The sequence below is a fragment of the Coregonus lavaretus genome, assembly GCF_964263955.1.
Source record: "Coregonus lavaretus genome assembly, contig: HAP1_SCAFFOLD_3368, whole genome shotgun sequence".
NCBI classification, from domain to species: domain Eukaryota; kingdom Metazoa; phylum Chordata; class Actinopteri; order Salmoniformes; family Salmonidae; genus Coregonus; species Coregonus lavaretus.
In genome coordinates, this window is record NW_028163161.1 from 9,984 (window position 1) to 37,220 (window position 27,237).

Here is a 27,237-nt window from a genome sequence, read left to right on the forward strand (position 1 = left end):
ATATCTGTTGGAAAAAAGTCTGGTTATTACCACACAAATACCAGCTTGTTAACAATGTCAAAGAGGTCTCTTTCAGAATGATCCATAAGTATTACCCTGCGAATCATTACCTGAAGAAACTCAAAAAATACATTAACATTAACTGTACTTTTTGTGTTGAGCATCCAGAAACAGTTTTACATTTATTTTGGCATTGTCTACATGTAAAGAAATTATTGCAAGATATTTATAGTTTTATAATTGTTAATATTCTTGGCTTTTGTTTTTTATGGGAGAATATGCTTCTCGGTTTCCTTAACTATAATACGGATAAAGAAAAACAAATGTACCTCATAAATCTAATTGTGCTTATGTAAAAAGGTCATATTCATAAATGTAAATTCACTAATACATTCCATGTTTTCTATAAGGAATTCGAGCAGTACATTAAGACCATTCTACATTCTTCCAATAAGAAAGCAATCAATACATGTACTTTAACTGTACTTTTTGTGTTGAGCATATATTTTAAGGTCTTTGTATAATCTGTAATTTGTTGTACCCCCTAGCATATGTTATCATTGTCTGTTTGTATACTTATTGTCTCTGGATAAGAGCGTCTGCTATATGACGTAAATGTAAATGTAAATGTAATGTGCAATAAAACAATAAAATAAAATAAACTTTCCGTAACACCGATTGGATAATACTTATTTCCGCATGCCTTCCGAACTGTTGCGTTTGCTTTTTTGTAGCCTACTGTCTGTACATTTTAACGGAGAAGTCTGTTCTCTGTGATTTAGTTTCTCTCGTCAAAGGTAAGGCAATCTTTTATTTATAACAGTGGTGATACAGCCTTTATACCAACACCTCAGAAAGGAGAAGGAAATTCACTTTAAACTTCATGCAGATTAATGACTTGACGCATGAAACAAGTCACGACTGGGCTATGGAAACATGAAATGCTGGTAACTGCCGACAGACAATTGTTTCGTTCGACATGGTGGGATCTTCTTTTGTGAGTCAAATTAATTATGCGAGAAATCGCGGTGCAACCGCCTTTATGCGGAAATAGGCTATTGATATAGTTAATAACCATCATAACGAAGTAAATTTGGAGGCACGCCATCATGATATGTTGTATGGTCCTCCCACTACGATTCGGGAAAGCATAGTTTATTAGGCTACAGTTAAAATCAATTATGATGAACATCACAGGGTGAGGGTGTGAATGTGCAAGGTGATGAACTTGATGATCCCTTCCAATGAATATCGAGAGTCTTATTCTGGTGACATGATTATCGATGCCATGGCTGCTGTTTGACAAATAAAAATAATATCGCTCTTATCCATAATAATCTCATAATGTTGGTAGCCTACCCGCACTGTATCTGCGAGCGGTTGGCTAGAGCGCATGTGCCAAGACCAAAGTGGGCACATTTGCTATTTAACGCTAACGCAACAGTTTTTGTGACAAAACCATAGTTGTGTTCGAATACTATACTAACCGTACTATTTGTGACGTAAATTGAGTATATAGTATGCTTATTGGTCATAGTATGGATATAGTTAGTATGCCAAAAGTTCCCGAATGTCCTACTGGTAGTACTGTTGGAAAAAATAGGAAGCATACCAGCAGTGGACACTATTTCCGTATTTTAGGGCCCATAATGTAATGACTTTTCAAATAAGTTACCTTACACATAATGTTGGCTGACAATTTGTTATCTACGCTATCCTTACGAACCACATAGCATATCATTACAGCAGGTAATATGTTAGCTAGCTACCTAACGTTAGTTGGCTACTAATACATCAAACTTTCCAGCATGTTAACTAGCGATATGCTATTTAACTAACTACCCAACGTTGATCGACTTCATTATTCCCGTCATTCTTAGTTTAGCTAAGTGGTATAGTCGTTGTGCGTTCTCAATGGACATTCGGGTGCTTTTGTAAATTCGCTCTGGCTATCTACTCCGCTTTCAGAGCACTCTCGTCTGAGTGTACGACAGCGCAGAATAATTAATGAATTTACGAGCGCTCAACACCGGTTGAATATGGCCGGTGTCAGTAAACGTCGGCAAAAAAGCGTAATTAAATTGTTGCCAGCAGCGCAGTTACAGTCACCAACGCTCTGGATAGTCACCAACGCTCTGGGGGGGGGGGTCAAAATCAAAAGTAACAGTCAGTATCTGGTGTGGCCACCAGCTGCATTAAGTACTGCAGTGCATCTCCTCCTCATGGACTGCACCAGATTTGCCAGTTCTTGCAGTGAGATGTTACCCCACGCTTCCACCAAGGCACCTGCAAGTTCCCAGACATTTCTGGGGGGAATAGCCCTAGCCCTCACCCTCCGATCCAACAGGTCCCAGACGTGCACAATGGGATTGCGATCCGGGCTCTTCGCTGGCCATGGCAGAACACTGACATTCCTGTCTTGCAGGAAATCACGCACAGAACGAGGAGTATAGCTGGTGGCATTGTCATGCTGGAGGGTCATGTCAGGATGAGCCTGCAGGAAGGTTACCACATGAGGGAGGAGGATGTCTTCCCTGTAACGCACAGCGTTGAGATTGCCTGCAATGACAACAAGCTCAGTCCGATGATGCTGTGACACACCGCCTCAGATCATGACAGACCCTCCACCTCCAAATCGATCTCGCTCCAGAGTACAGGCCTCGTTGTAACGCTCATTCCTTCGACGATAAACGCGAATCTGACCATCACCCCTGGTGAGACAAAACCGCGACTGGTCAGTAAAGAGCACTTTTTGCCAGTCCTGTCTGGTCCAGCGACGGTGGGTTTGTGCCCATAGGCGACATTGTTTCCGGTGATGTCTGGTGAGGACCTGCCTTACAACAGGCCTACAAGCCCTCAGTCCAGCCTCTCTCAGCCTATTGCGGACAGTCTGAGCACTGATGGAGGGATTGTGCGTTCCCGGTGTAACTCGGGCAGTTATTGTTGCCATCCTGTAACTGTCCCGCAGGTGTGATGTTCGGATGTACCGATCCTGTAATTGTGTAGTTACACGTGGTCTGCCAATGCAAGGACGATCAGCTGTACGTCCTGTCTCCCTGTAGCGCTGTCTTAGGCGTCTCACAGTACAGACATTGCAATTTATTGCCATGGCCACATCTGCAGTCCTCATGCCTCCTTGCAGCATGCCTAAGGCACGTTTACGCCGATGAGCAGGGACCCTGGGCATCTTTCTTTTGGTGTTTTTCAGAGTCAGTAGAAAGGCCTCTTTAGTGTCCTAAGTTTTCATAACTGTGACCTTAATTGCCTACCGTCTGTAAGCTGTTAGTGTCTTAACGACCGTTCCACAGGTGCATGTTCATTAATTGTTTATGGTTCATTGAACAAGCATGGGAAACAGTGTTTAAACCCTTTACAATGAAGATCTGTGAAGTTATTTGGATTTTTACGAATTATCTTTGAAAGACAGGGTCCTGAAAAGGGGACGTTTCTTTTTTTGCTGAGTTTAGTATGTAGAATATACTCATTAAGTATGTAGTATACAGTATGCTATTATGGGTATTCGAACACAGCTCATCAGTAGAGTTGAAAATGCGATGGAAACCCATTTAATTTGTATTTTTCATTCGGTACATGGGAATTAAATGGTAAAAGTTATTTTTATGTACCCTACGTCATACGCACAGCCTTTTATCCGCAAAAAGTCAGTTTGTTGGAAACACATCCCTGAGGGGAAATGCGTATATTGTTTTATGCAGATTTTAGAACATTTGCATTAAAATCTGTCGCAAATTGAATGGAAACCTAGCTACTGTTTGGAAATGGGGCAGAACCGTTGTGTTGAGATAGGGGTAATGGGGCAGGGAGGCCAAGAAGCTGATACATGCCAGGCATATGAAGGTGAATTATTATCCATGTTGTAGCCATGTAATTGTTTCAATAATAGACATACATTTTCATAATACGTTTACTGTTATTGCTCACTGGTCTAGATGGCCCAGTGGGACCAGCTGAAACTACTGGATCCTAAATACCAGGAGCAGGTCCAACAGCTCTATGATGACTCCTTCCCCATGGACATCAGACAGTGCCTCAGCAAGTGGATTGAGAGCATCGACTGGTAAGCAAGCAGGGATGAAGACTGCAGGGAGGCTGCTGTAAAATGGATTTACAAAGATCTATTCTATTTGACCAGTATTCTACACTACTCTTTTCAATTATATCTGTATTTTATTGTATTTCATCTCTTTCATCCAATCTTAATTCCCGTGTAAATCCATATCTATGTAGAGATAATGTTGCTGTTCTGATACTGATATACAGTATGTCAATGATCCAATCCATAGGGATTATGTGGCTGTTGAGGAATCCCTGGCTACTGTCCGCTTCCACGATCTCCTAGCCCAGCTTGATGACCAACACAGCCGCTTCGCCCTGGAGAAAAACCTCCTGCGACAACACAACATCCACAAGCTCAAGAGAAACTTCCAGGTTTAGTATGAGCTCAGTCACATCTTTTCAGTACAGACCTTACTGCCAGTGGCCTTCCATACTTTATTGCTTGTATGTTACAGGAATGATCAATTAGAAGTTATACCTCTTGCTGCTAATTTCCCCTTTTAACTCCTGAAATATATTGATTTTGAATGAGTTGTTGATGTGGAATTCATGACCCCACTCTCAGTAAATGTTTTTTTGGGTTTGTAGTAATAAAGTACACACTTTCACAGGACCGCTTTCAGGAGGACCCTGTTCACATGGCTATGATCATCTCCAGAAACCTGAAGGAGGAGCAGAGGATTCTGGCTGCTGCCAAAAGCATAGAGGTGCCCTACATTGACTTGTATTGACATACATTGTAATTAACAAAATCACCACACGTCTTTCTCTATCCATGCTGTCAGATATTGTAGATGATCCATAACTGTATATTGGAGCGTTTACATGCTTTAACTGTGCAGTTAAATGAACAGTATTTTCTTCTCAGACCGACAGAGAAAACACACACACTAGCATGGTTCTGGAGAAACAAAAGCTGGACAACAAAGTCAAAGACATGAAAAACAAGGTTCAGGTGAGTTAACATTTCCATCATATACTATATGTTGATTGTTTCCTGGTGGAACAAGTCCATCAGTGATTTGCAGTACATGTTCATGCATGTCAGGTTTGTCATCTATCTGATCCAACACGTTTATCTCACTTGCTAGGAAGCGGATCAGAATATAAAGTCTCTGGAATACCTTCAAGACGAGCATGACTTTAAGCTAAATACTCTTAAGAACAGAGGTGAGGTGTTTTATTCTCAATCTGTAATAGATCATCATCTATTTACAGGAATATGTGTTTCAAGTATAGTCAGTAAGTGAATGTTTTTCCTTCTCTCACTTTAGAACATGAAATTAACGGGCTGACACCGAAACAGCTGGAACATGAGAAGCTGCTGATTGTAGAGATGTGTTTCAAGCTGAAGTTCAAGAGAGGGGTAAGAGGGGTCATGAGGGGTCATGATGAGGCTAAACAGTGACATTCGACCATGACTTTGTACTGTGAAAAATAAAATGCAATGACAAAAAACATGAATAATCATGCATCAAGCACCACTAAGAATAACATGTATCATAGTCTCAGTCTGAATGACTAAGAGTGTATTATCTAGTTATAACCAGCATGCTCATATTGAAGAGTAGATGACGGTTATAGAGTAAATAATAACTATACGTTTGTTGTTGTCGCCCTCCACAGGAAGTGGTTGGCCAGTTGGCAGAGGTGCTTAACATGGCAGAGGCGGTCCAGTCAGACCTGATCTCAGAGGAGCTGCCTAAGTGGAAAAAGAGGCAGCAGAGCTCCTGTATCGGAGGACCACCCAACGCATGTCTGGACCAACTGCAGGACTGGTGAGGAGGCTAGTTCATTATTTTGGGTGTGTTGGCTGATGAAGCAAAAATATGCATTTTGGTTCTCTCCAAACAAATGGAAAATACATTTATTATTTTTCTTCATCTTCTTCTTCTTCCCCTGTAGGTTCACAGCGGTGGCGGAAAGCCTGCAGCAGGTGAGGCAGCAGCTGAAGGAGCTCCAGGAACTAGAGCAGAAGTACACATACGACAACGACCCAATCACACAGCAGAAAGGCTTCCTGGAGGGGCGGGCCCTGGCACTGTTCCGGAACATCCTAGAACGGTGAGTGACACCACACCTGTATTCCGATTTTAAATTAATTATCTCTCTCTCTCTCTCTCTCTATATATATATATATATATATATATATATATATATAAATATATACACTGCTCAAAAAAATAAAGGGAACACTAAAATAACACATCCTAGATCTGAATGAATGAAATAATCTTATTAAATACTTTTTTCTTTACATAGTTGAATGTGCTGACAACAAAATCACACAAAAATTATCAATGGAAATCAAATTTATCAACCCATGGAGGTCTGGATTTGGAGTCACCCTCAAAATTAAAGTGGAAAACCACACTACAGGCTGATCCAACTTTGATGTAATGTCCTTAAAACAAGTCAAAATGAGGCTCAGTAGTGTGTGTGGCCTCCACGTGCCTGTATGACCTCCCTACAATGCCTGGGCATGCTCCTGATGAGGTGGCGGATGGTCTCCTGAGGGATCTCCTCCCAGACCTGGACTAAAGCATCCGCCAACTCCTGGACAGTCTGTGGTGCAACGTGGCGTTGGTGGATGGAGCGAGACATGATGTCCCAGATGTGCTCAATTGGATTCAGGTCTGGGGAACGGGCGGGCCAGTCCATAGCATCAATGCCTTCCTCTTGCAGGAACTGCTGACACACTCCAGCCACATGAGGTCTAGCATTGTCTTGCATTAGGAGGAACCCAGGGCCAACCGCACCAGCATATGGTCTCACAAGGGGTCTGAGGATCTCATCTCGGTACCTAATGGCAGCCAGGCTACCTCTGGCGAGCACATGGAGGGCTGTGCGGCCCCCCAAAGAAATGCCACCCCACACCATGACTGACCCACCGCCAAACCGGTCATGCTGGAGGATGTTGCAGGCAGCAGAACGTTCTCCACGGCGTCTCCAGACTCTGTCACGTCTGTCACATGTGCTCAGTGTGAACCTGCTTTCATCTGTGAAGAGCACAGGGCGCCAGTGGTGAATTTGCCAATCTTGGTGTTCTCTGGCAAATGCCAAACGTCCTGCACGGTGTTGGGCTGTAAGCACAACCCCCACCTGTGGACGTCGGGCCCTCATACCACCCTCATGGAGTCTGTTTCTGACGGTTTGAGCAGACACATGCACATTTGTGGCCTGCTGGAGGTCATTTTGCAGGGCTCTGGCAGTGCTCCTCCTGCTCCTCCTTGCACAAAGGCGGAGGTAGCAGTCCTGCTGCTGGGTTGTTGCCCTCCTACGGCCTCCTCCACGTCTCCTGATGTACTGGCCTGTCTCCTGGTAGCGCCTCCATGCTCTGGACACTACGCTGACTGACACAGCAAACCTTCTTGCCACAGCTCACATTGATGTGCCATCCTGGATGAGCTGCACTACCTGAGCCACTTGTGTGGGTTGTAGACTCCGTATCATGCTACCACTAGAGTGAAAGCACCGCCAGCATTCAAAAGTGACCAAAACATCAGCCAGGAAGCATAGGAACTGAGATGTGGTCTGTTGTCACCACCTGCAAAACCAGGCCTTTATTGGGGGTGTCTTGCTAATTGCCTATAATTTCCACCTGTTGTCTATTCCATTTGCACAACAGCATGTGAAATGTATTGTCAATCAGTGTTGCTTCCTAAGTGGACAGTTTGATTTCACAGAAGTGTGATTGACTTGGAGTTACATTGTGTTGTTTAAGTGTTCCCTTTATTTTTTTGAGCAGTGTATATATATATATATACAGTACCAGTCAAAAGTTTGGACACACCTACTCATTCAAGGGTTTTTCTTTATTTTTACTATTTTCTACATTGTAGAATAATATGGAAGACATCAAAACTATGAAATAACACATATGGAATCATGTAGTAACCAAAACAATGTTGAACAAATCAAAAGAGTGTGCAAAGCTGTCAAAAGCAAAGGCTATTTGAAGAATCTCAAATATAAAATATATTTTGATTTGTTTAACACTTTTTTGGTTACTACATGATTCCATATGTGTTATTTCATAGTTTTGATGTCTTCACTATTATTCTACAATGTAGAAAATAGTAAAAATAAAGAAAAACCCTTGAATGAGTAGCTGTGTCCAAACTTTTGACTGGTAGTGTGTGTGTGTATATATACACTACCGTTCAAAAGTTTGGGGTCACTTAGAAATGTCCTTGTTTTCGAAAGGAAAGCAATTTCTTTGTCCATTAAAATAACATAAAATTGATCATAAATACAGTATATACATTGTTAATGTTGTAAATGGCTATTGAAGCTGGAAATGGCTGATTTTTAATGGAATATCTACATATGCGTTCAGAGGCCCGTTTTAAGCAACCATCGGTCCTGTGTTCCAATGGCACGTTGTGTTTGCTAATCCAAGTTTATCATTTTAAAAGGCTAATTGATCATTAGAAAACCCTTTTGAAATGATGTTAGCACAGCTGAAAACTGTTGTGCTGATTAAAGAAGCAATAAAACTGGCCTTCTTGAGACTAGTTGAGTATCTGGAGCATCAGCAATTGTGGGTTCGATTACAGGTTCAAAATGGCCAGAAACAAATAACTTTCTTCTGAAACTCGTCAGTCTATTCTTGTTCTGAGAAATGAAGGCTATTCCATGCGAGAAATTGCCAAGAAACTGAAGATCTCGTACAACGCTATGTATTACTCCCTTCACAGAACAGCGCAAACTGGCTCTAAACAGAATAGAAAGAGGAGTGGGAGGCCCCAGTGCACAACTGAGCAAAAGGACAAATACAATAGAGTGTCTAGTTTGAGAAACAGATGCCTCACAGGGCCTCAACTGGCAGCTTCATTAAATAGTACCCGCAAAACACCAGTCTCAACGTCAACAGTGAAGAGGCGATGAGGATGCTGACCTTCTAGGCAGAGTTGAAAAGAAAAAGCCATATCTCAGACTGCCCATCTTAATCTTTTCTTTTTAAACCCCTTCAGTCAATAGCTTGTGGCTCCTCCATTAGCAGCGATAACTTAGACAAAACGTCTCCTATAGCCAGTAATCCGTTTCTGACATCTGTTTTGAGGGCTTTTTGCCCACTCCTCCTTACCGAAACATAGGTCAGGACTTTGACTTGCCCAACCCAAAACACAAATCTTCTTTCTCCGGAGACATTCTTTGGTAGATTTGCTTGCATGCTTTGTGTTATTGTTGTTGGAAGACCCATTTTCAGCCCAGCTTTAGGTCCTTGACTGATGGCCTGACGTTCTGTTCAAGAATCTCCTGTTATACCTCAGAATTCATGGTTCCCTTAATGATGTGGAGTCGTCCAGGTCCAGAGGAGGAAAAGCAGCCCCAGATCTTGACATTTCCACCACCATGCTTGACAGTTGGGATAAGGTTATTTTGGCGGTAGGCAGTGTTTTTGCCAAACATAGCGGTGTTGATTGTGACCAAAAAGGTCAATTTTGGACTCATTGGTCCAGAGAATGGACTTCCAGAAACCTTCAGGTTTGTCCAGGTGGTCTCTGGCAAAGTTAACTCTTCCGAGTCGGCGAACGCTTCGGCGCGTTCAAATCGCGGGCCGGCTTTAGGACCGCGCAGCATCCAAACCAAGTGACTCAGAGGGCTGCCGTCGATTTCATGCAGAAATGGAGACCCGAAGCTACGTTTTGAGTGTTTGTTTCATGTAAATACACCAACTAAAACCAAAGTTATGATAATTTCAATTCCATGAAAAAAGTGCGTCAAAATATGCGCTCTTTTATGAGCGCTTTGCATTTATTATAATAACTTTGTCGTCTTTTGTGATAAAAAGGAACGGAAAAAAACGTGTGCTTGTGCTAACCCGGTTCTTCAGGATGCACACGAGTATATAAACATTCATTCCCATGACAACTAGCCATTGCGAAAGAACGAACGAGAGGAATTAGTTCAGTTCATGAGTAGTTTTGGAGAGTTTTTCACGAGTTAGTATTTCAATTGTTAGTATTTCAAGAGTTTTATTGTCAGCAGTAAGAGGTTTGTCACACCATGGAAGTGCAAGGCCTGTGATGTGGCTCTCTGTGTCATTGTGGACAGGAACTGTTTTGAAGAGTGGCACAAATAGGGTAAAGGCCAGTGGCTATACCTACTTTTTTTGTAAATAGTTGTGTATTGCTTGTATATATCTCAAGAATACTTTTATATGTTCATATTTGCACTTTGTGGTTCAATTTGAAGCTTTTTTTTTCATTTTGGACAGAAACTGTTTTGAGGAGTGGCACAAAAAGGTTTAGGGTTAGAATAGAAGAAAAACGCCAGTGGTTATACCTACTTTTTATTGTAAATAGTTATTTATTGCTTGTATATATCACCAAAATACTTTTATATGTTCATATTTGCACCTTGTGGTTCAATTTGAAGCTTTTTAAATGCTTGGTTCACCATGTTTGAGGGTTTTACAATAAAAAAACCATCTTTTTTCTAAACGGACTTTGTGTTTTCTGTGTGTGTTTGGGTCCAGTGTGTTGAAATAGTATGTCAAAGTGAAAAACTTACTAACAGATCATATAGGTGAGGTTGTGCTGAAAAAAAAGATACCCAACATTGGTCTGGTAAACATTTCTTTATGTAGTATATCAGGGCAAAATTGAAGGTACCCAAAAACGGCCAAAAAAGCTCCAGACTCCGAAGAGTTAAGATGGCCAGTTTGGTTATTTTCTGAGAGCAGAGGCTTCTTCCTAGCAATCCTCCATGAATGGCATTTCGATTGTGTTATTCTTATTGTTGAAGCATGCACAGTTACCTGAGATGCAGCAAGGGAGGTCTGCAAATCTCTAGATATTATGTTTGGGTTGGCTTTTACCTGATTTATTATTGTTCTTGTGGCTCTTGGGGATATTTTGGTATTTTGGAAGGGCATCCACTTCTAGGCTGAGTTGCTGTCATGTTAAATGTTCTCCATTTGTAAATTATTTGCCTCACAGTGGACTGATGGAGCTCAAATCTTTTTGAGATTATTTTATAGCCTTCCCCAGACTGATGTGTTCTCACTACCCTCGTCCTGATGTCTTCTGAGATTTCCTTTCCTCTCGGCATGGTGTGCTTTGCATTCACCTGGATGGGTAACACCAAACTGACCAGGTTTCTTATATCGATTTATCAAAGTCCCGCCCATACTCTTTCCTAACGATCTCTCCTTTGATTGGTTTATTTGGTAGCTCATTATTTACCCACCTGATTCTACGTACCTACTTGATTTAACCAAAGCAACCTGGGGTTCACTTATTTTTGCACCTGCACTAATTCCTTTTTAATTAGGTTTTTCTACACATTTCCTATACACCAACATATGGTATTGTTAAATATAAACCTGTTATGCCAGATCAAAAAGACTGGTTCTGATTAAATGAAGATTTCATGGTAAAATTTAAAAAATCTGTAATTACACAAGGGGTTCACATACTTTCAAGCAGCACTGTGTATGTATATATATATATATATATATATATATATTTATATATATATATATATATATACACATACAGTGAGGGAAAAAAGTATTTGATCCCCTGCTGATTTTGTACGTTTGCCCACTGACAAAGAAATGATAAGTCTATCGTTTTAATGGTAGGTTTATTTGAACAGTGAGAGACAGAATAACAACAAAAAAATCCAGAAAAACACGTAAAAAATGTTATAAATTGATTTGCATTTTAATGAGGGAAATAAGTATTTGACCCCTCTGCAAAACATGACTTAGTACTTGGTGGCAAAACCCTTGTTGGCAATCACAGAGGTCAGACGTTTCTTGTAGTTGGCCACCAGGTTTGCACACATCTCAGGAGGGATTTTGTCCCACTCCTCTTTGCAGATTTTCTCCAAGTCATTAAGGTTTCAAGGCTGACGTTTGGCAACTCGAACCTTCAGCTCCCTCCACAGATATTCTATGGGATTAAGGTCTGGAGACTGGCTAGGCCACTCCAGGACCTTAATGTGCTTCTTCTTGAGCCACTCCTTTGTTGCCTTGGCCGTGTGTTTTGGGTCATTGCCATGCTGGAATACCCATCCACAACCCATTTTCAATGCCCTGGCTGAGGGAAGGAGGTTCTCACCCAAGATTTGACGGTACATGGCCCCGTCCATCTTTCCTTTGATGCGGTGAAGTTGTCCTGTCCCCTTAGCAGAAAAACACCCTCCAAAACATAATGTTTCCACCTCCATGTTTGACGGTGGGGATGGTGTTCTTGGGGTCATAGGCAGCATTCCTCCTCCTCCAAACACGGCGAGTTGAGTTGATGCCAAAGAGCTCGATTTTGGTCTCATCTGACCACAACACTTTCACCCAGTTCTCCTCTGAATCATTCAGATGTTCATTGGCAAACTTCAGACGGGCCTGTATATGTGCTTTCTTGAGCAGGGGGACCTTGCGGGCGCTGCAGGATTTCAGTCCTTCACGGCGTAGTGTGTTACCAATTGTTTTCTTGGTGACTATGGTCCCAGCTGCCTTGAGATCATTGACAAGATCCTCCCGTGTAGTTCTGGGCTGATTCCTCACCGTTCTCATGATCATTGCAACTCCACGAGGTGAGATCTTGCATGGAGCCCCAGGCCGAGGGAGATTGACAGTTCTTTTGTGTTTCTTCCATTTGCGAATAATCGCACCAACTGTTGTCACCTTCTCACCAAGCTGCTTGCCGATGGTCTTGTAGCCCATTCCAGCCTTGTGTAGGTCTACAATCTTGTCCCTGACATCCTTGGAGAGCTCTTTGGTCTTGACCATGGTGGAGAGTCTGGAATCAGATTGATTGATTGCTTCTGTGGACAGGTGTCTTTTATACTGGTAACAAGCTGAGATTAGGAGCACTCCCTTTAAGAGTGCGCTCCTAATCTCAGCTCGTTACCTGTATAAAAGACACCTGGGAGCCAGAAATCGTTCTGATTGAGAGGGGGTCAGATACTTATTTCCCTAATTAAAATGCAAATCAATTTATAACATTTTTGACATGCGTTTTTCTGGATTTTGTTGTTGTTATTCTGTCTCTAACTGTTCAAATAAACCTACCATTAAAATTATAGACTGATCATTTCTTTGTCAGTGGGCAAACGTACAAAATCAGCAGGGGATCAAATACTTTTTTCCCTCACTGTATATACCCAAATGCCTCTATACAGTATATCACCTCTAAATTATTTGTGTCTCTATGGTGTGTCTCAGTTCCTTGGTGGTGGAGAGACAGCCCTGTATGCCCACACATCCACAGAGACCTCTGGTGCTGAAGACACAGGTGCAATTCACTGTCAAGCTCAGGTAAGCACAAACACAACAGCACCTACCATCTGTAGTTCCTCCCATCTGTAGTTCCTATGGATCTTTCCAGGCCTGGTTGAGTTTTGATTTGTATTTCATCTTCTCTAGATTTCTTGTGAAGCTCCAGGAATTCAACTATCAACTCAAAGTGAAAGCTTTGTTTGACAAGTAAGTGGATGAGTGTAGTAGAATATATGTGTTTGTGTGTTATGTCCTGCTCTTGAATTTGTGATGTGAATACACAACTAAAGGGGGAATGCACATTGTGTTTTCTCTCCAGGGACGTTACAGAAAAGAAAGGGTTTCGTAAGTTCAACATATTGGGGACCAACACAAAGGTTATGAATATGGAGGAGTCAAATGGAAGCTTGGCTGCAGAGTTTCGCCATTTGGTAAGCTAGCACAATTTACAAATAGCATACAGGGCACTATATCTGAATGAGTTGTCCCGATTGGCCATTTGGACCTGCACTGTCATCACTCCTTACAGTTTATTCTCTGGTCTCAACACAGCAACTGAAAGAGCAGAAAGTAGCCGGCAACAGAACAAATGAGGTAAGAGACTACCTGCAGATTGATAGCTGGGTTATAGGACTGTCCTATAATGACAAGGTAATCAGTTACAGTCAATTCATTCCGATAGATATGATATGTACTAAGTACAGCGTGGTACTGAGTCCTAGGGTGCGTCACAATAATATCTCCTTTCTCCTGAAGTGTGCACTCGTTCACTACTTCCCACAAATCTAAAAGCATTGGATTGGTATGGGCCGGAGGGAGTTTCCATCATATTTCTTTCAAATCGGTGAAGGGAAGTGAACAAGTGCAGACTTTTGGAGGAAGGTGAGACAATTGGGACATCGCCCTAATGTGTTACTGTCTGACCATGTTATTCCAGGGGCCTCTCATTGTGACAGAAGAGCTGCACTGCATCTGCTTTGAGTCTGAACTCAACCAGTCAGGTCTGGAAATCAAACTAGAGGTAAGTGGTCTGAAATATAGAGACTACACTTCCATTTTCATGAGGTCCAACAGCACTCTGGCCTTATTTAATTTGATCTTGATTTTCTCCGGCCTCTGGTCCTTCTTAGACCATCTCCCTGCCAATCGTGGTCATCTCCCACATCAGCCAGCTGCCCAGTGGCTGGGCCTCCATCCTGTGGTACAACATGCTGACCAGCGAGCCCCAGGTAGAGGACCTCCCCTCTGGTTTCTCTCAAGGTTCCTTCCTTCTAGGGAGCTTTTCCTTGCCTTGAAGGCGCAATGCTGGGTTACTGTCAAGCACTTTAAAAAGGAGTGATTGATTTGTTGTAACAGAACCTGGAGTTCTTCCTGAGCCCACCTACAGTGTCCTGGGGTCAGCTGTCTGAGGTGCTGAGCTGGCAGTTCTCCTCTGTCACCAAGAGGGGACTCAATGATGAGCAGCTAGGTATGCTGGCTGACAAACTACTGGGCCAGAAAGCACAGAGAAATCCTGAGGGCCTTATCCCCTGGACCATGTTCGGTGCTGTCAAGGTAGGTTATGATTACAGTACACAGAATATATAATATTTGGTCTCACTTTAAACAAAGTACAATTGATAAAGGAATTATATAGCATACATAAATGCTTCATAAACACTACATAAATGCTTCACAAATGGTGTAGAAAGGGTGACAACAAATCCCACTGTAGGGTGACTTGCCAAATGTGACATAATGCACGATATATGTTTATACACCATTTATAAAATATGACATATACTTATAGATGATTTGTGAAGCATTTATGTAGTGCTTATGAAGCCTTTATGTATTCTATATAAAGCCTTCATAAGTTGTACTTTTGTTTAAAATATTTACAGTTCATAAAGATATATAAGGAAGATATCTAGTAAGTGTTTCCCTGTGTCTACTATAGAGCCAGAGTGAGAAGAGCTTTCCCTTCTGGCTGTGGATCGAAGCCATCCTGGACCTCATCAAGAGACATCTGCTGTCCCTGTGGAACGATGGGTGAGTTATTTCATTTTCAGTGGGTTGAACATTATCATTATCAGAGAGTTAGCAGTATGGTATCTATAGCTTGCCACAACAGACTTCATTCTGTTAGAGCTGCATCTGCCGAATTTCTCAGCACAAAAGCAAACAACTACACTGTTATGCTCTAATTAGCTGAGGAACGCTCAATTCAGTTCTCTTATATCGAGGCAGAGTTGAGTTTTGATAACTAGTCGAGGGATTTGATAGCAACAACATTGAGTCACCATCAGTCGATTATTGTAAAAACTGAAAAATAGGTGTTTGTATTCGATAAAAGTTTGTGTTAAAAGTATGAATTTCAGCACCCCGCTGAAGGACCGCTGTTGTATAGGACAAACATAGGTACATGTAAGCTGATGAAGAATCGAATGATGGTGACTCAATGTTGTTGCTAGCAAATCCCGAGACCAGTTATGAAAACTCAACTCCGCCTCGATATGAGAGAACGGAGTTGAGCGTTCCTCTTGCTAGTTCTAATGGACTACCAGGGACCACAGATGGCTGAATCAGCTACAGTGCATTCGGAAAGTATTCAGACCCCTTCCCCTTTTCCACATTTTGTTACGTTACAGCCTTATTCTAAAATGGACTAAATAAATACAAATCCTAATCAATCACAATACCCCATAATGACAAAGCGAAAACTTTGTTAAAAATGAAAACAGAAATACCTTATTTACATAAACTACCAGTCAAAAGTTTGGACACACCTACTCATTCAAGGGTTTTTGTTTATTTTTACTATGTTTTACATTGAAGAATAATAGTGAAGACATCAAAACTATGAAATAATACATATGGAATCATGTAGTAAACAAAAAAGTCTTAAACAAATCAAAGTATATTTGAGAATCTTCAAATAGCCACCCTTTGCCTTGATGACAGCTTTGCACACTCTTGGCATTCTCTCACCCAGCTTCACTTGGAATGCTTTTCCAACAGTCTTGAAGGAGTTCCCACATATGCTGAGCACTTGTTGGCTGCTTTTCCTTCACTCTGCGGTCCAACTCATCCCAAACCATCTCAATTGGGTTGAGGTCGGGGGACTGTGGAGGCCAGGTTATCTGATGCAGCACTCCATCACTCTCCTTGGTAAAATAACCCTTACACAGCCTGGAGGTGGTTTGGGTCATTGTCCTGTTGAAAAACAAATGATAGTCCCACTAAGCCCAAACCAGATGGGATGGCGTATCGCTGTAGAATGCTGTGGTTGCCATGCTGGTTAAGTGTGCCTTGAATTCTAAATAAATCACAGACAGTGTCACCAGCAAAGCACCCCCACACCATAACACCTCCTCCTCCATGCTTTACGGTGGGAAATACACATGCGGAGATCATCTGTTCACCCACACTGCGTCTCACAAAGACACGGCGGTTGGAACCCAAAATCTCCAATTTGGACTCCAGACCAAAGGACAAATTTCCACCGGTCTAATGTTCATTGCTCGTGTTTCTTGGCCCAAGCAGGTCTCTTCTTGTTATTGGTGTCCTTTAGTAGTGGTTTCTTTGCAGCAATTCGACCATGAAGGCCTGATTCACACAGTCCCCTCTGAACAGTTGATGTTGAGATGTGTCTGTTATTTGAACTCTGTGAAGCATTTATTTGGGCTGCAATTTCAGAGGCTGGTAACTCTTAACTTATCCTCTGCAGCAGAGTTAACTCTGGGTCTTCCATTCCTGTTGCGGTCCTCACGAGAGCCAGTTTCATCATAGCGCTTGATGGTTTTTGCGACTTCACATGAAGAAACGTTCAAATTTCTTGAAATGTTCCGTATTGACTGACCTTCATGTCTTAAAGTAATGATGGACTGTTGTTTCTCTTTGCTTATTTGAGCTGTTCTTGCCATAATATGGACTTAGCCCTATTTGGTAAAATACCATCTTCTGTATATCCCCTACCTTGTCACAACAGAACTGATTGGCTCATACGCATTAAGAAGGAAAGAAATTCCACAAATTAACTTTTAAGAAGGCACACCTGTTAATTGAAATGCATTCCAGGTGACTACCTCATGAAGCTGGTTGAGAGAATGCCAGGAGTGTGCAAAGCTGTCATCAAGGCAAAGGGTGGCTACTTTGAAGAATCTCAAATATAAAATATATATTGATTTGTTTAACACTTTTTTGGTTACTACATGATTCCATATGTGTTATTTCATAGTTTTGATGTCTTCACTATTATTCTACAATGTAGAAAATAGTTAAAAATAAAGAAAAAACCTGGAATGAGTAGGTGTATCCAAACTTTTGACTGGTACTGTAAGTATTCAGACCCTTTGCTATGAGACTCGAAATTGAGCTCCGGTGTATCCTGTTTCCATTGATCATCCTTGAGATGTTTCTACAACTTGATTGGAGTCCACCTGTGGTAAATTCAATTGATTGGACATGATTTGGAAAGGCACACACTTGTCTATATAAGGTCCCACACTTGAAAGTGCATGTCAGAGCAAAACCAAGCCATGAGGTCGAAGGAATTGTCCGTAGAGCTCCGAGACAGGATTGTGTCGAAGCACAGATTTGGGGAAGGGTACCCAAACATTTCTGCAGCATTGAAGGTCGCCAAGAACACAGTGGCTTCCATCATTCTTAAATGGAAGAAGTTTGGAACCACCAAGACTCTTCCTAGAGCTGGCCGCCCGGCTCGGGAGAGAAGGGCCTTGGTCAGGGAGGTGACCAAGAACCTGATGGTCACTCTGACAGAGCTCCAGAGTTGCTCTGTGGAAATGGGAGAACCTTCCAGAAGGACAACCATCTCTGCAGCTCTCCCCCAATCAGGCCTTTATGGTAGAGTGGCCAGACAGAAGCCACTCCTCAGTAAAAGCCACATGACAGCCCACTTGAAGTTTGCCAAAGGCACCTAAAGACTCAGACCATGAGAAACAAGGTTCTCTGGTCTGATGAAACCAAGATTGAACTCTTTGGCCTGAATGCCAAGCGTGACATCTGGAGGAAACCTGGCACCATCCCTACGGTGAAGCATGGTGGTGGCAACATCATCCTGTGGGGATGTTTTTCAGCGGCAGGGACTGGGAGACTAGTCAGGATCGAGGGAAAGATGAACAGAGCAAGGTACAGAGAGATTATTGATGAAAACCTGCTCCAGAGCGCTCAGGACTTTAGACTGGGGCAAAGGTTCACCTTCCAACAGGACAATGACCCTAAGCACACAGCCAAGACAACGCAGGAGTGGCTTTGGGACAAGTCTCTGAATGTTCTTGAGTGGCCCAGCCAGAGCCTGGACTTGAACCCGATCAAACATCTCCAGTGAGACCTGAAAATAGCTGTGCAGCGACGCTCCCCATCCAACCTGACAGAGCTTGAGGGGATGTGCAGAGAAGAATGGGAGAAACTCCCCAAGTACAGGTGTGCCAAGCTTGTAGCGTCATACCCAAGAAGACTCGATGCTGTAATCGCTGCCAAAGGTGCTTCAACAAAGTACTGAGTAAACGGTCTGAATACTTATGTAAATGTTATATTTCAGTTTTTTATTTCTTATACATTTTGCAAAAATTTCAAAAAACGTGTTTTGCTTTGTCATTATGGGGTATTGTGTGTAGATTGATGAGGGAAAAAACAATTTAATCAATTTTTGAATAAAGCTGTAACGTAACAAAATGTGGAAAAAGTTAAGGGGTCTGAATACTTTCCTAATGCACTGTACATTTACAGAATTGTTGAACAATGTGAATTTCCCCTGTCAAATATACATAATAAAGTAAAATGTTGTTTATTCAAAAAAAAAAATCACCCACACAGTTGCATTCTGGGCTTTGTGAGTAAGGAGAGAGAGAAGTCCATGCTGACTGGGAAGTGTCCAGGCACATTCTTGCTGCGCTTCAGTGAGAGTAGCATAGACGGAGCCATCACATTCACTTGGGTGGAACACGACCTATACGGTGAGTCTGTGAAAACACACACACCACACGCACACACAGCGGCCCTGTAGGCAATTACAATTAAAAGGTGGTTGTGTGTGTGTTTCGCAGATAAGCCTGTATTCCATGCAGTGGAGCCCTACACCAAGAAGAAGCTGTCTGTCGTCTCTCTGCCTGACATCATCCGCACCTACAAGGTGATGGCAGCTGAGAACATCCCAGAGAACCCACTCCGCTTCCTCTACCCAGACATCCCCAAAGACAAGGCCTTCGGAAAGTACTACGCCAGGGACACAGAGGGTAAGCAGCCAGTGACCTCTTTGTTTCAATCCTCTGTGAATATTATAATAAATAATATATGCCATTTAGCAGACGCTTTTATCCAAAGCGACTTAGTCATACGTGTATACATTTTATGTATGGGTGGTCCCGGAATAAAGAAGCATTACTGAAATCTACTTCCATTGTCCCACCAAGAGTGGGTGAAAATTAGTCTCTCTTCAGTTTGCTCCTCAATCATGCCCCTTGGTAGCAATTGTGTTCTTTTTGATTTACACAAAGCCCCTGTGAGGACCAGGATGTCTGTTTGGTAGACCATTGGGGTTGTGGAGCAGGTGGGGCAGGTGGTCTTTATCTCTGGCCCACCATTTTAATTTTTCAGCATCGGAGCCCATGGATGTGGAGAGTCCCACCACAACAGGATACATAAAGACAGGATTCATAGTGTTAAAAGTGTAAGTCTAGAGTACACTTCATAATACTCAATATTCATTTATTTCGTAAAAGGTGAAGGTGCCATAAATACTGTATTTGTATTTGCAATAGTCTGGTTTGAGTATGATTGATGATCTGACTTAACTGTCATTTTCGCAATGTGTTTTAGTCACCCATCTAGACTGCAAGACAACATGATGCCCATGTCGCCAGACGTGTTCGAAGAGCTGAAGAGGAATGTTGCACCAGTGCTCCAGTGTTGGAATAGTCCTAAGGATATGTTAGATTAATTTGTATTTTAAGAATAATGACTAAAGGATTTCACCCCAAATACAGTATAAATGTGTGAACGGTGTTAAGAGTTATAATGTAGTGGCAACCCACTAACAGAGGGGGGCGGGACTAAACATTCCAGGGTGAAGGGGACTGAGAAAACGGGTTAAAAAAAGCCTCCTAAAGGTGGGCGGAGCAAAGTGCCTTTGTGTGTCAAGGGGTATAAAAACAGTAGTGTATGGGTTTTGGCGCCAGAGCTCTCCATGAATAAAAATACAGATCATTCTTGCTGGTTGTGGAGCTTGAATCATTTATGATTAAAACCAGAGCCTTACAACCCCTGGTAATGATTCAAGCTTAGGTTGAATTAGAGATAGACATTCTCATGACAGGATATTGATGCTGTGGTGAGTAAAACTTCCCCTCTGGTGCTCAAAAAAGTGTATTAAATTCCATTCAATTGCAGTCTGATGCCAAACACTATCTAAGAATTGATGAACAATGCAATCATTGGCGAATATGTAGCCGATATGTCATGATGACATTTCTCGTCCATTATTCTTCTTCATCATACTACTTGCCTCAGGCATCTGATCTCGGAGAGTTTTTACCTGAAAACTTTCAGGTATAGTTAATGGTGCCGTTTTCGCCGAATAAGCATGTCTTTGCTAGTAATAACAGGCTGTGGGTGACATTTCAATGACGCAAAATAAACACTGGTGCTGTCAAACCGTACCTACTGTAGTAACTTATAGTAGTACGTGCAGTACAACTGTTTTGTGTTTTCAGCATGAGGCTCATGTATGCATGATTATCTGTAGTCTGCTACATTTCCTGACCAGTATGCAACATCCTCTAAAAATGCTTAAATCCCTTGAGATTGGAATGAATGTGCATGTTGCAAATTCAATGTCATCATGATGCCATTTATTTTGTCCCGCTAGTCTAACCTAGGGTAGTTTTGCATCCATAAAGACATTTTGCTCATGTTGACTATTTATCATCCTCTGTAGATGTTTGAGAACATGCCTAACTTGGACTGCAACTGAGCCAACGGACATGTGGGACCTGATCATTTAGTCCAGAACATGTTTTATATTGAAGCCTATTTCATCTGTATCCTTTACTCTCCTTGAACTTCAGTAGTCATGTTGCAGAACATATAAACTTTTTTTGTACGGAGTCAGTTTGAAAGATATACAATTACAGTAGAAATATACATTATATATTACACTCACTGGAAACAATTATATATTTTGGTGATAATGTGTATAAACATAAAACACTTAGCTAACTACTGTAACATTCATATAATGACTGAATAGGCGCTCCTAAGTCTTTCCATGTCCATATTCATCCATATACAGTCCTGTGTGGCTCACTTGCGACGCCACGGTTGTGGGTTCGATTCACAGTAAGGGAAAAAAAGGTCTGAAAATGTATGCACTCACTACTTGTAAGTCACTCTGGATAAGACCATCTGCTAAATGACCCCAAAAAAAGAATAAAATGAGATATCATCCATCTTTAAAGTTATTTATTTATTGTTTGATCATTGAAATAAATATATCTCCATTGCCTGCAACACACAGCTGAAGCAGATATACTTGAATGAAAACAAACAAACTGATGACATCAGTATACACCTGTGGTACATTCAAAATAATTAGTTAATGTTGAAGTTGACCTGCACCTACACAGATGAACAATAAACACTCATACATACGAGGCTTCTTGTGCAACAGGGACTGGGGATACAAAGTCAGTCAAATCCAATGAAAGCAACACTAAACACTTGAGATGAGTTATTCAATAACAATATCATATTCATTCATCAAATCACAAGTACGTTGCCTGAGTACTTTTAGTACAATAGTGTAGGGCTTGAGATTTTGAATGCAATGCCCTCTGTCATTACCAGATTTGTAGTTGCTGTCCCTCCCATAGTCAATGACACAAACATATTTACACACAAACAGACTAGTTCTCACCAAAACAACCTGACTTTTCAAGTATACGCTTATACGTTTATTTTACACTTTTACACTCTAAACAGTTAAACAATCAATGTGCGTATCTGCATAAAAAGTGCTCCATTAGTTATGTGTAGGATAGTCTTAGTGTTCTGCTTTCATATAGGCCTATAATGACAACTATTTTATCTCTACCCAAAATAGGCTTTTGGGTGAGTATGGCAAGATTTAAAGTCCACCATTGTGGAGTTGTTCCGAACTAAAAACATTCATTAAAGTGTAATGCTCTGTCAATAACTGTCTATAACTGAAGATAAAATCCATGTAAAACCATATAGCTGACAAATAAGTAAACTTGTGTGATAAGACATGATAGTAACGCCATTGACACTGCTGTATCCATGAAGTGATAAATCAATGTTTCTAAGGGTTTTATGTTTTGCCCTAAAATTTGAATTAGCATAGGTGGGAAACCTGTCTGTAAAGAGCACATGGCTGCTGGTTGAATTGTATTGTATTGCTCCTGAGAAACTCAGACTGTGGGTTTTGTGCCATGGCTCCACACCTTCTGCAGAGCATTAGGCGGCTCACTTATGATATGTTCTCTTTTTTAAAGTTGCCGACTTGACTTTATTATCAGGTGGAGCAAACGTACACAACAGCTTTGGCTGACACTTAAATAAATAAACCCCTTTCTACTCAAAATTTAAATAAGACTATAGAACAATCAAGAAAAAACAACTTTTGTCATTTTGAAGAAAAATTTGCAAAAATGTCTAGCTATCAAATAGCAAACCAGCAAAACAAAACTCACTCCACATAATGCCATACTTTCAATTCATATGAAGCTACTAGGCCTAAATCAAAAGACCAGAGGTCCTAAACCATAGATAGCCTGGTCCCAGATCTGTCTGGGCTGTATAGCCAACTGTATAGCCAGTGTCATATACAGCACAAACATATTTGTGACTAGGCTACCTAGATCTGTGAACATGTGGAAAAGTTTATATAACGCATTCTGCCTCATCAATATAGCCAAACTTAAGCCTAACTGCACAGCGTGTGGACTTTATCCATTTTCTTCAAAAGCTGTGCCAGTGAGAGAGTCACTTGATTTCACTACAGATAAATAGTATTTACACTGAATCCATCTACCTCAGATATTATCTTAATTTCAGGGATATACACACATTACATAAATGTGCACGTTATCTTATGCATACGTTCAGGTTTTACACACTGTTGTACATAAAGAGAAATGTTTTGTGCACTTAAATGTAGAAAATACATTCCACATAGTGCCGACACACACAGAGGGTGAGTTGCGCAGAGTGAACAGTACGACATAAAAAAGGAAACAACCAAAAAAACTAAAAACATCTGGGTAAAAGTCAGTCAAAATATATTTTTTGGACACATTGTCGTCTTTGAAAATACAGAAATACAATACTTTTATACAAAATCAACAATACAGTATTATCAACAGTATACGTGACCTACCACTGACGTGACAAAGGGACCACACACTTACAGTAAATCTTCCAGATAGTTAATGGGGCCATAGAAATAGAATGACTGGAATGGACCAAGCCTCTCAGATCACATATATAATTTCAATGGGAACGTCCGTTCTAGTTATTTAATTTCTATGAATAAATAAGAGTATTAGTTGGCTCATAATAGGCCGTCAATGTTCTTCTCCGATATCTCCTTCTCTTTGTCCTCAGTGGCGCCCCCCGGTGGACTGTCCTTGTTATTGTAGTCCTGGAGCATGGTCACAACATCGTGGTGTCCAAAGTGCACTGCCTCTTCCATCGGTGTGTTACCCCACCTTGATGGAACAGACAAGAGACATGGTAAACACTGGACACATTTTATATTAGCTAGGTTTTCATCTAATTGGCGAAAGATATTAATGCGAATATTCTCAAATCTGCAAAATAAAATACTTTTACCCCCCTGTGAAGTTCATCATAACTTATTTCACCTGTAGACTAATAAACTGCATGCTTTCCCAAGTCGTAGTGGGAGGACCACACAACATATCATTGTGTGACTCCAAGTTTACATCTATATGATGGTTATTATACAAATATTTGCGCATAAAAGCGTTTCCACCACCATTTCTTGCATAATACATTTTAGAGACAAAAATATCCCATCTTGTCTAGCGTATTTTGTTTTGTCGACATTTGGAAAGTTTGTTTCCATCCAGCCTGTCGGGACATTTCTTATCCGACGTACTTTACTCGCATAAAAAAGTTGGATGGAAAACTGGTTAATAAAGTGAGTGAAATCACTGCAACACTTAACAAAGAGCTGCAGTTAGTTTCAGAATGGGTGGCAAGGAATAAGTTAGTCCTAAATATTAAAAAAACTAAAAGCATTGTATTTGGGACAAATCATTCACTAAACCCTAAACCTCAACTAAATCTTGAAATGAATAATATGGAAATTTAGCAAGTTGAGGTGACTAAACTGCTTGGAGTAATCCTGATTGTAAACTGTCAGGGTCAAAACCTTTTGATACAACAGTAGCTAAGATGGGGAGAAGTCTGTCCATAATAAAGCGCTCCCTTGCCTTCTTAACAACATTATCAACAAGGCAGGTCATACAGGCCCTAGTTTTGTCGCACCTGGACTACATTTACATTTACGTCATTTAGCAGACGCTCTTATCCAGAGCGACTTACAGTTAGTGAGTGCATACATTTTGTATTTAAAAAAAATAATTATACTGGAATCGAACCCACAACCCTGCCGTTGCAAATGCCATGCTCTACCAACTGAGCTACATCCCTGCCGGCCATTCCCTCCCCTACCCTGGGCCAATTGTGCGCCGCCCCATGGGTCTCCCGGTCGCGGCCAGCTACGACAGAGCCTGGATACGAACCAGGATCTCTAGTGGCACAGCTAGCACTGCGATGCAGTGCCTTAGACCACTGCGCCACTCGGGAGGACTCCTGTTCAGTTGTGTGGTCAGGTGCCACAAACAGGGCAGCACGGTTGGCCCTTAAATGTACACGGAGAGCTAACATTAATGATATGCATGTCAATCTCTCATGGCTCAAAGTGGAGGAGAAATTGACTTCATCACTACTTGTTTTTGTAAGAAGTGTTGACAAGCTGAATGAACCGAGCTGTCGGACACCCATGCAGAGCCCAGACATGCCACCAGAGATCTCTTCACAATCCCCAAGTCCAGAACAGACTATGGGAGGTGCACAGTACTACATAGAGCCATGACTACATGGAACTCTATTCCACATCAGGTAACTGATGCAAGCAGTAGAATCAGATTTTTTTAAAACGTATAAAAATACACCTTATGGAACAGCAGGGACTGTGAAGAGACACACGCATATGCACACAAACGCTAGCACACACACGTACATTGTAATATTGTTGTATGGTGGTATTATACATTTTGTATTGTAGATATGTAGTGGTGTAATAATGTTATATGATGTACTGTTTTATCTTTTGTTTTATGTGTGATGTAAGTGTCTTAATGTGTTTGGAGTAGCTGCTGCCAAATACAAATACTCACCTGGAAGTAGAGGTCTAAAATGGAAGTCATGTCTGTCCCTTCTGGAAAGCACTAGAAAGAAACAACAGTGATTTGATTTGACAGTCAGACAATGCCTAGTAAAAATGTCTAAGTGATCTAGAAAAGGTACATTTGACTGATGTAAAGTGTGTGTGCTTGTTTCAGCTGTCACCAACCTTCTTCTCCTTCAGATAGTAGCCGATAGCAAAGTTCCGATCCCCAGACTCCCTCCCTCTCTGACTGGAATATGAGTGCAAAGAGAGTTGTGTTGTTAGTTAGCTGTTCTGTTTCAACTAAGTTCAATTCCAATTTGGTTAAAATTCTACTTCCCAAACCAGTAAAGCTATTTGTGTTGTTGACATAGCCACATTAAGTAGTTTGGGGGTGGGGGCGGCGGCGGTGCAACATAATACTTTTGCAAGGCACTGTACACACTCACTCACACACAATACATCGAAACTCCCACACAAAACCCATACACATTCACTACATATGCACACATAGACATAACACACACGCATACCGAAACAACACAACACACAAACATTATTATCTATCCTGATGCCTAGTCACTTTACCCTACCTTCATGTACATATCTACCTGAAATAATTTGTACCTCTGCACATTGATCTGGTACTGGTACTCCCTGTATATAGCTCCATTCTTGTGTATTTTATTTTATTCCTTATGTTACTATTTTATATGTATTATTATTTGGAAACTCTGCATCGTTGGGAAGGGCTCGTAAGCAAGCATTTCACGCTAAAGTTTACACCAGTAGTATTTAGCGCATGTGACTAATAAAAATTAATTTGAGTTGATACAGTACTAGGGAAGCGCTAATGTAAAACATAATATTCCTATCACGATCTGTAGGCTAAACTGATTACAATAAAATATGACTATAGGCCTAAAATATTTACCTACATAAGGAACATATCTTACATGTTTGGTTTCAATTCCACACCAGTGAATTTACGCACACACTTTTCTGGTTCCATGGCGCATGGCAGGCATAAACTACCCACTTTTGTATAAGCAAATAACTTAATTACTTACGTTTGGCCATGGTTATGATCGTTTCAGTGGTGGCACGCTCCTCATCCTCCACACGATGCTCATACTGGTCCATAAATTGTGTAAAGGGGGGCGCTTTCGGTAAGAGCTGCATGATCATATCTCGGCTGATGTTTGGAGCCTGCTCGAGCCTCAGAATGCTGAGAATTTGGGATCTGATGTTGTGAAGTCTCATTAGTCTGCTCTGTTCTCTGAATTCGCAGGTTGAGCATTGCTCTCCTTCTCCCTCCACTGTTGTTACGTTGGCTTGGCGCCTCGTGGTTTCATTTATCCCCATGGTGCCAAGTGCAGCTAAGAGTGTCAGGTAAAGCATAAATTGCATCCTGTCACTTGTCTTTTTAATCCCACTTTGTACAGAATAGCCTATCCCAGGCCTATATAACACAGTGACAAGTATTTTAATG

General features: G+C 41.4%; 1 protein-coding gene across 1 annotated transcript in view; it reads left to right on the forward strand.

Moving 5' to 3' along the window:
• The first annotated feature begins 715 nt into the window (after positions 1-715).
• LOC311118428 (uncharacterized protein) overlaps positions 716-27,237 on the forward strand; it is a 52,775-nt gene continuing 26,253 nt past the window's right edge. The window contains exons 1-22 of the mRNA XM_084193231.1: positions 716-797; positions 3,951-4,078; positions 4,305-4,449; positions 4,689-4,784; positions 4,946-5,032; positions 5,169-5,247; positions 5,352-5,443; positions 5,704-5,855; positions 5,983-6,141; positions 13,256-13,348; positions 13,457-13,516; positions 13,629-13,740; positions 13,862-13,903; positions 14,247-14,330; positions 14,440-14,538; positions 14,666-14,863; positions 15,249-15,340; positions 19,127-19,266; positions 19,357-19,545; positions 19,907-19,979; positions 20,129-20,239; positions 23,933-24,002. Coding sequence (XP_084049357.1) covers positions 3,951-4,078; positions 4,305-4,449; positions 4,689-4,784; positions 4,946-5,032; positions 5,169-5,247; positions 5,352-5,443; positions 5,704-5,855; positions 5,983-6,141; positions 13,256-13,348; positions 13,457-13,516; positions 13,629-13,740; positions 13,862-13,903; positions 14,247-14,330; positions 14,440-14,538; positions 14,666-14,863; positions 15,249-15,340; positions 19,127-19,266; positions 19,357-19,545; positions 19,907-19,979; positions 20,129-20,239; positions 23,933-24,002 — 2,301 coding nt within the window. The 5' untranslated portion in view covers positions 716-797. The remainder of the gene's footprint in view (positions 798-3,950; positions 4,079-4,304; positions 4,450-4,688; positions 4,785-4,945; positions 5,033-5,168; positions 5,248-5,351; positions 5,444-5,703; positions 5,856-5,982; positions 6,142-13,255; positions 13,349-13,456; positions 13,517-13,628; positions 13,741-13,861; positions 13,904-14,246; positions 14,331-14,439; positions 14,539-14,665; positions 14,864-15,248; positions 15,341-19,126; positions 19,267-19,356; positions 19,546-19,906; positions 19,980-20,128; positions 20,240-23,932; positions 24,003-27,237) is intronic.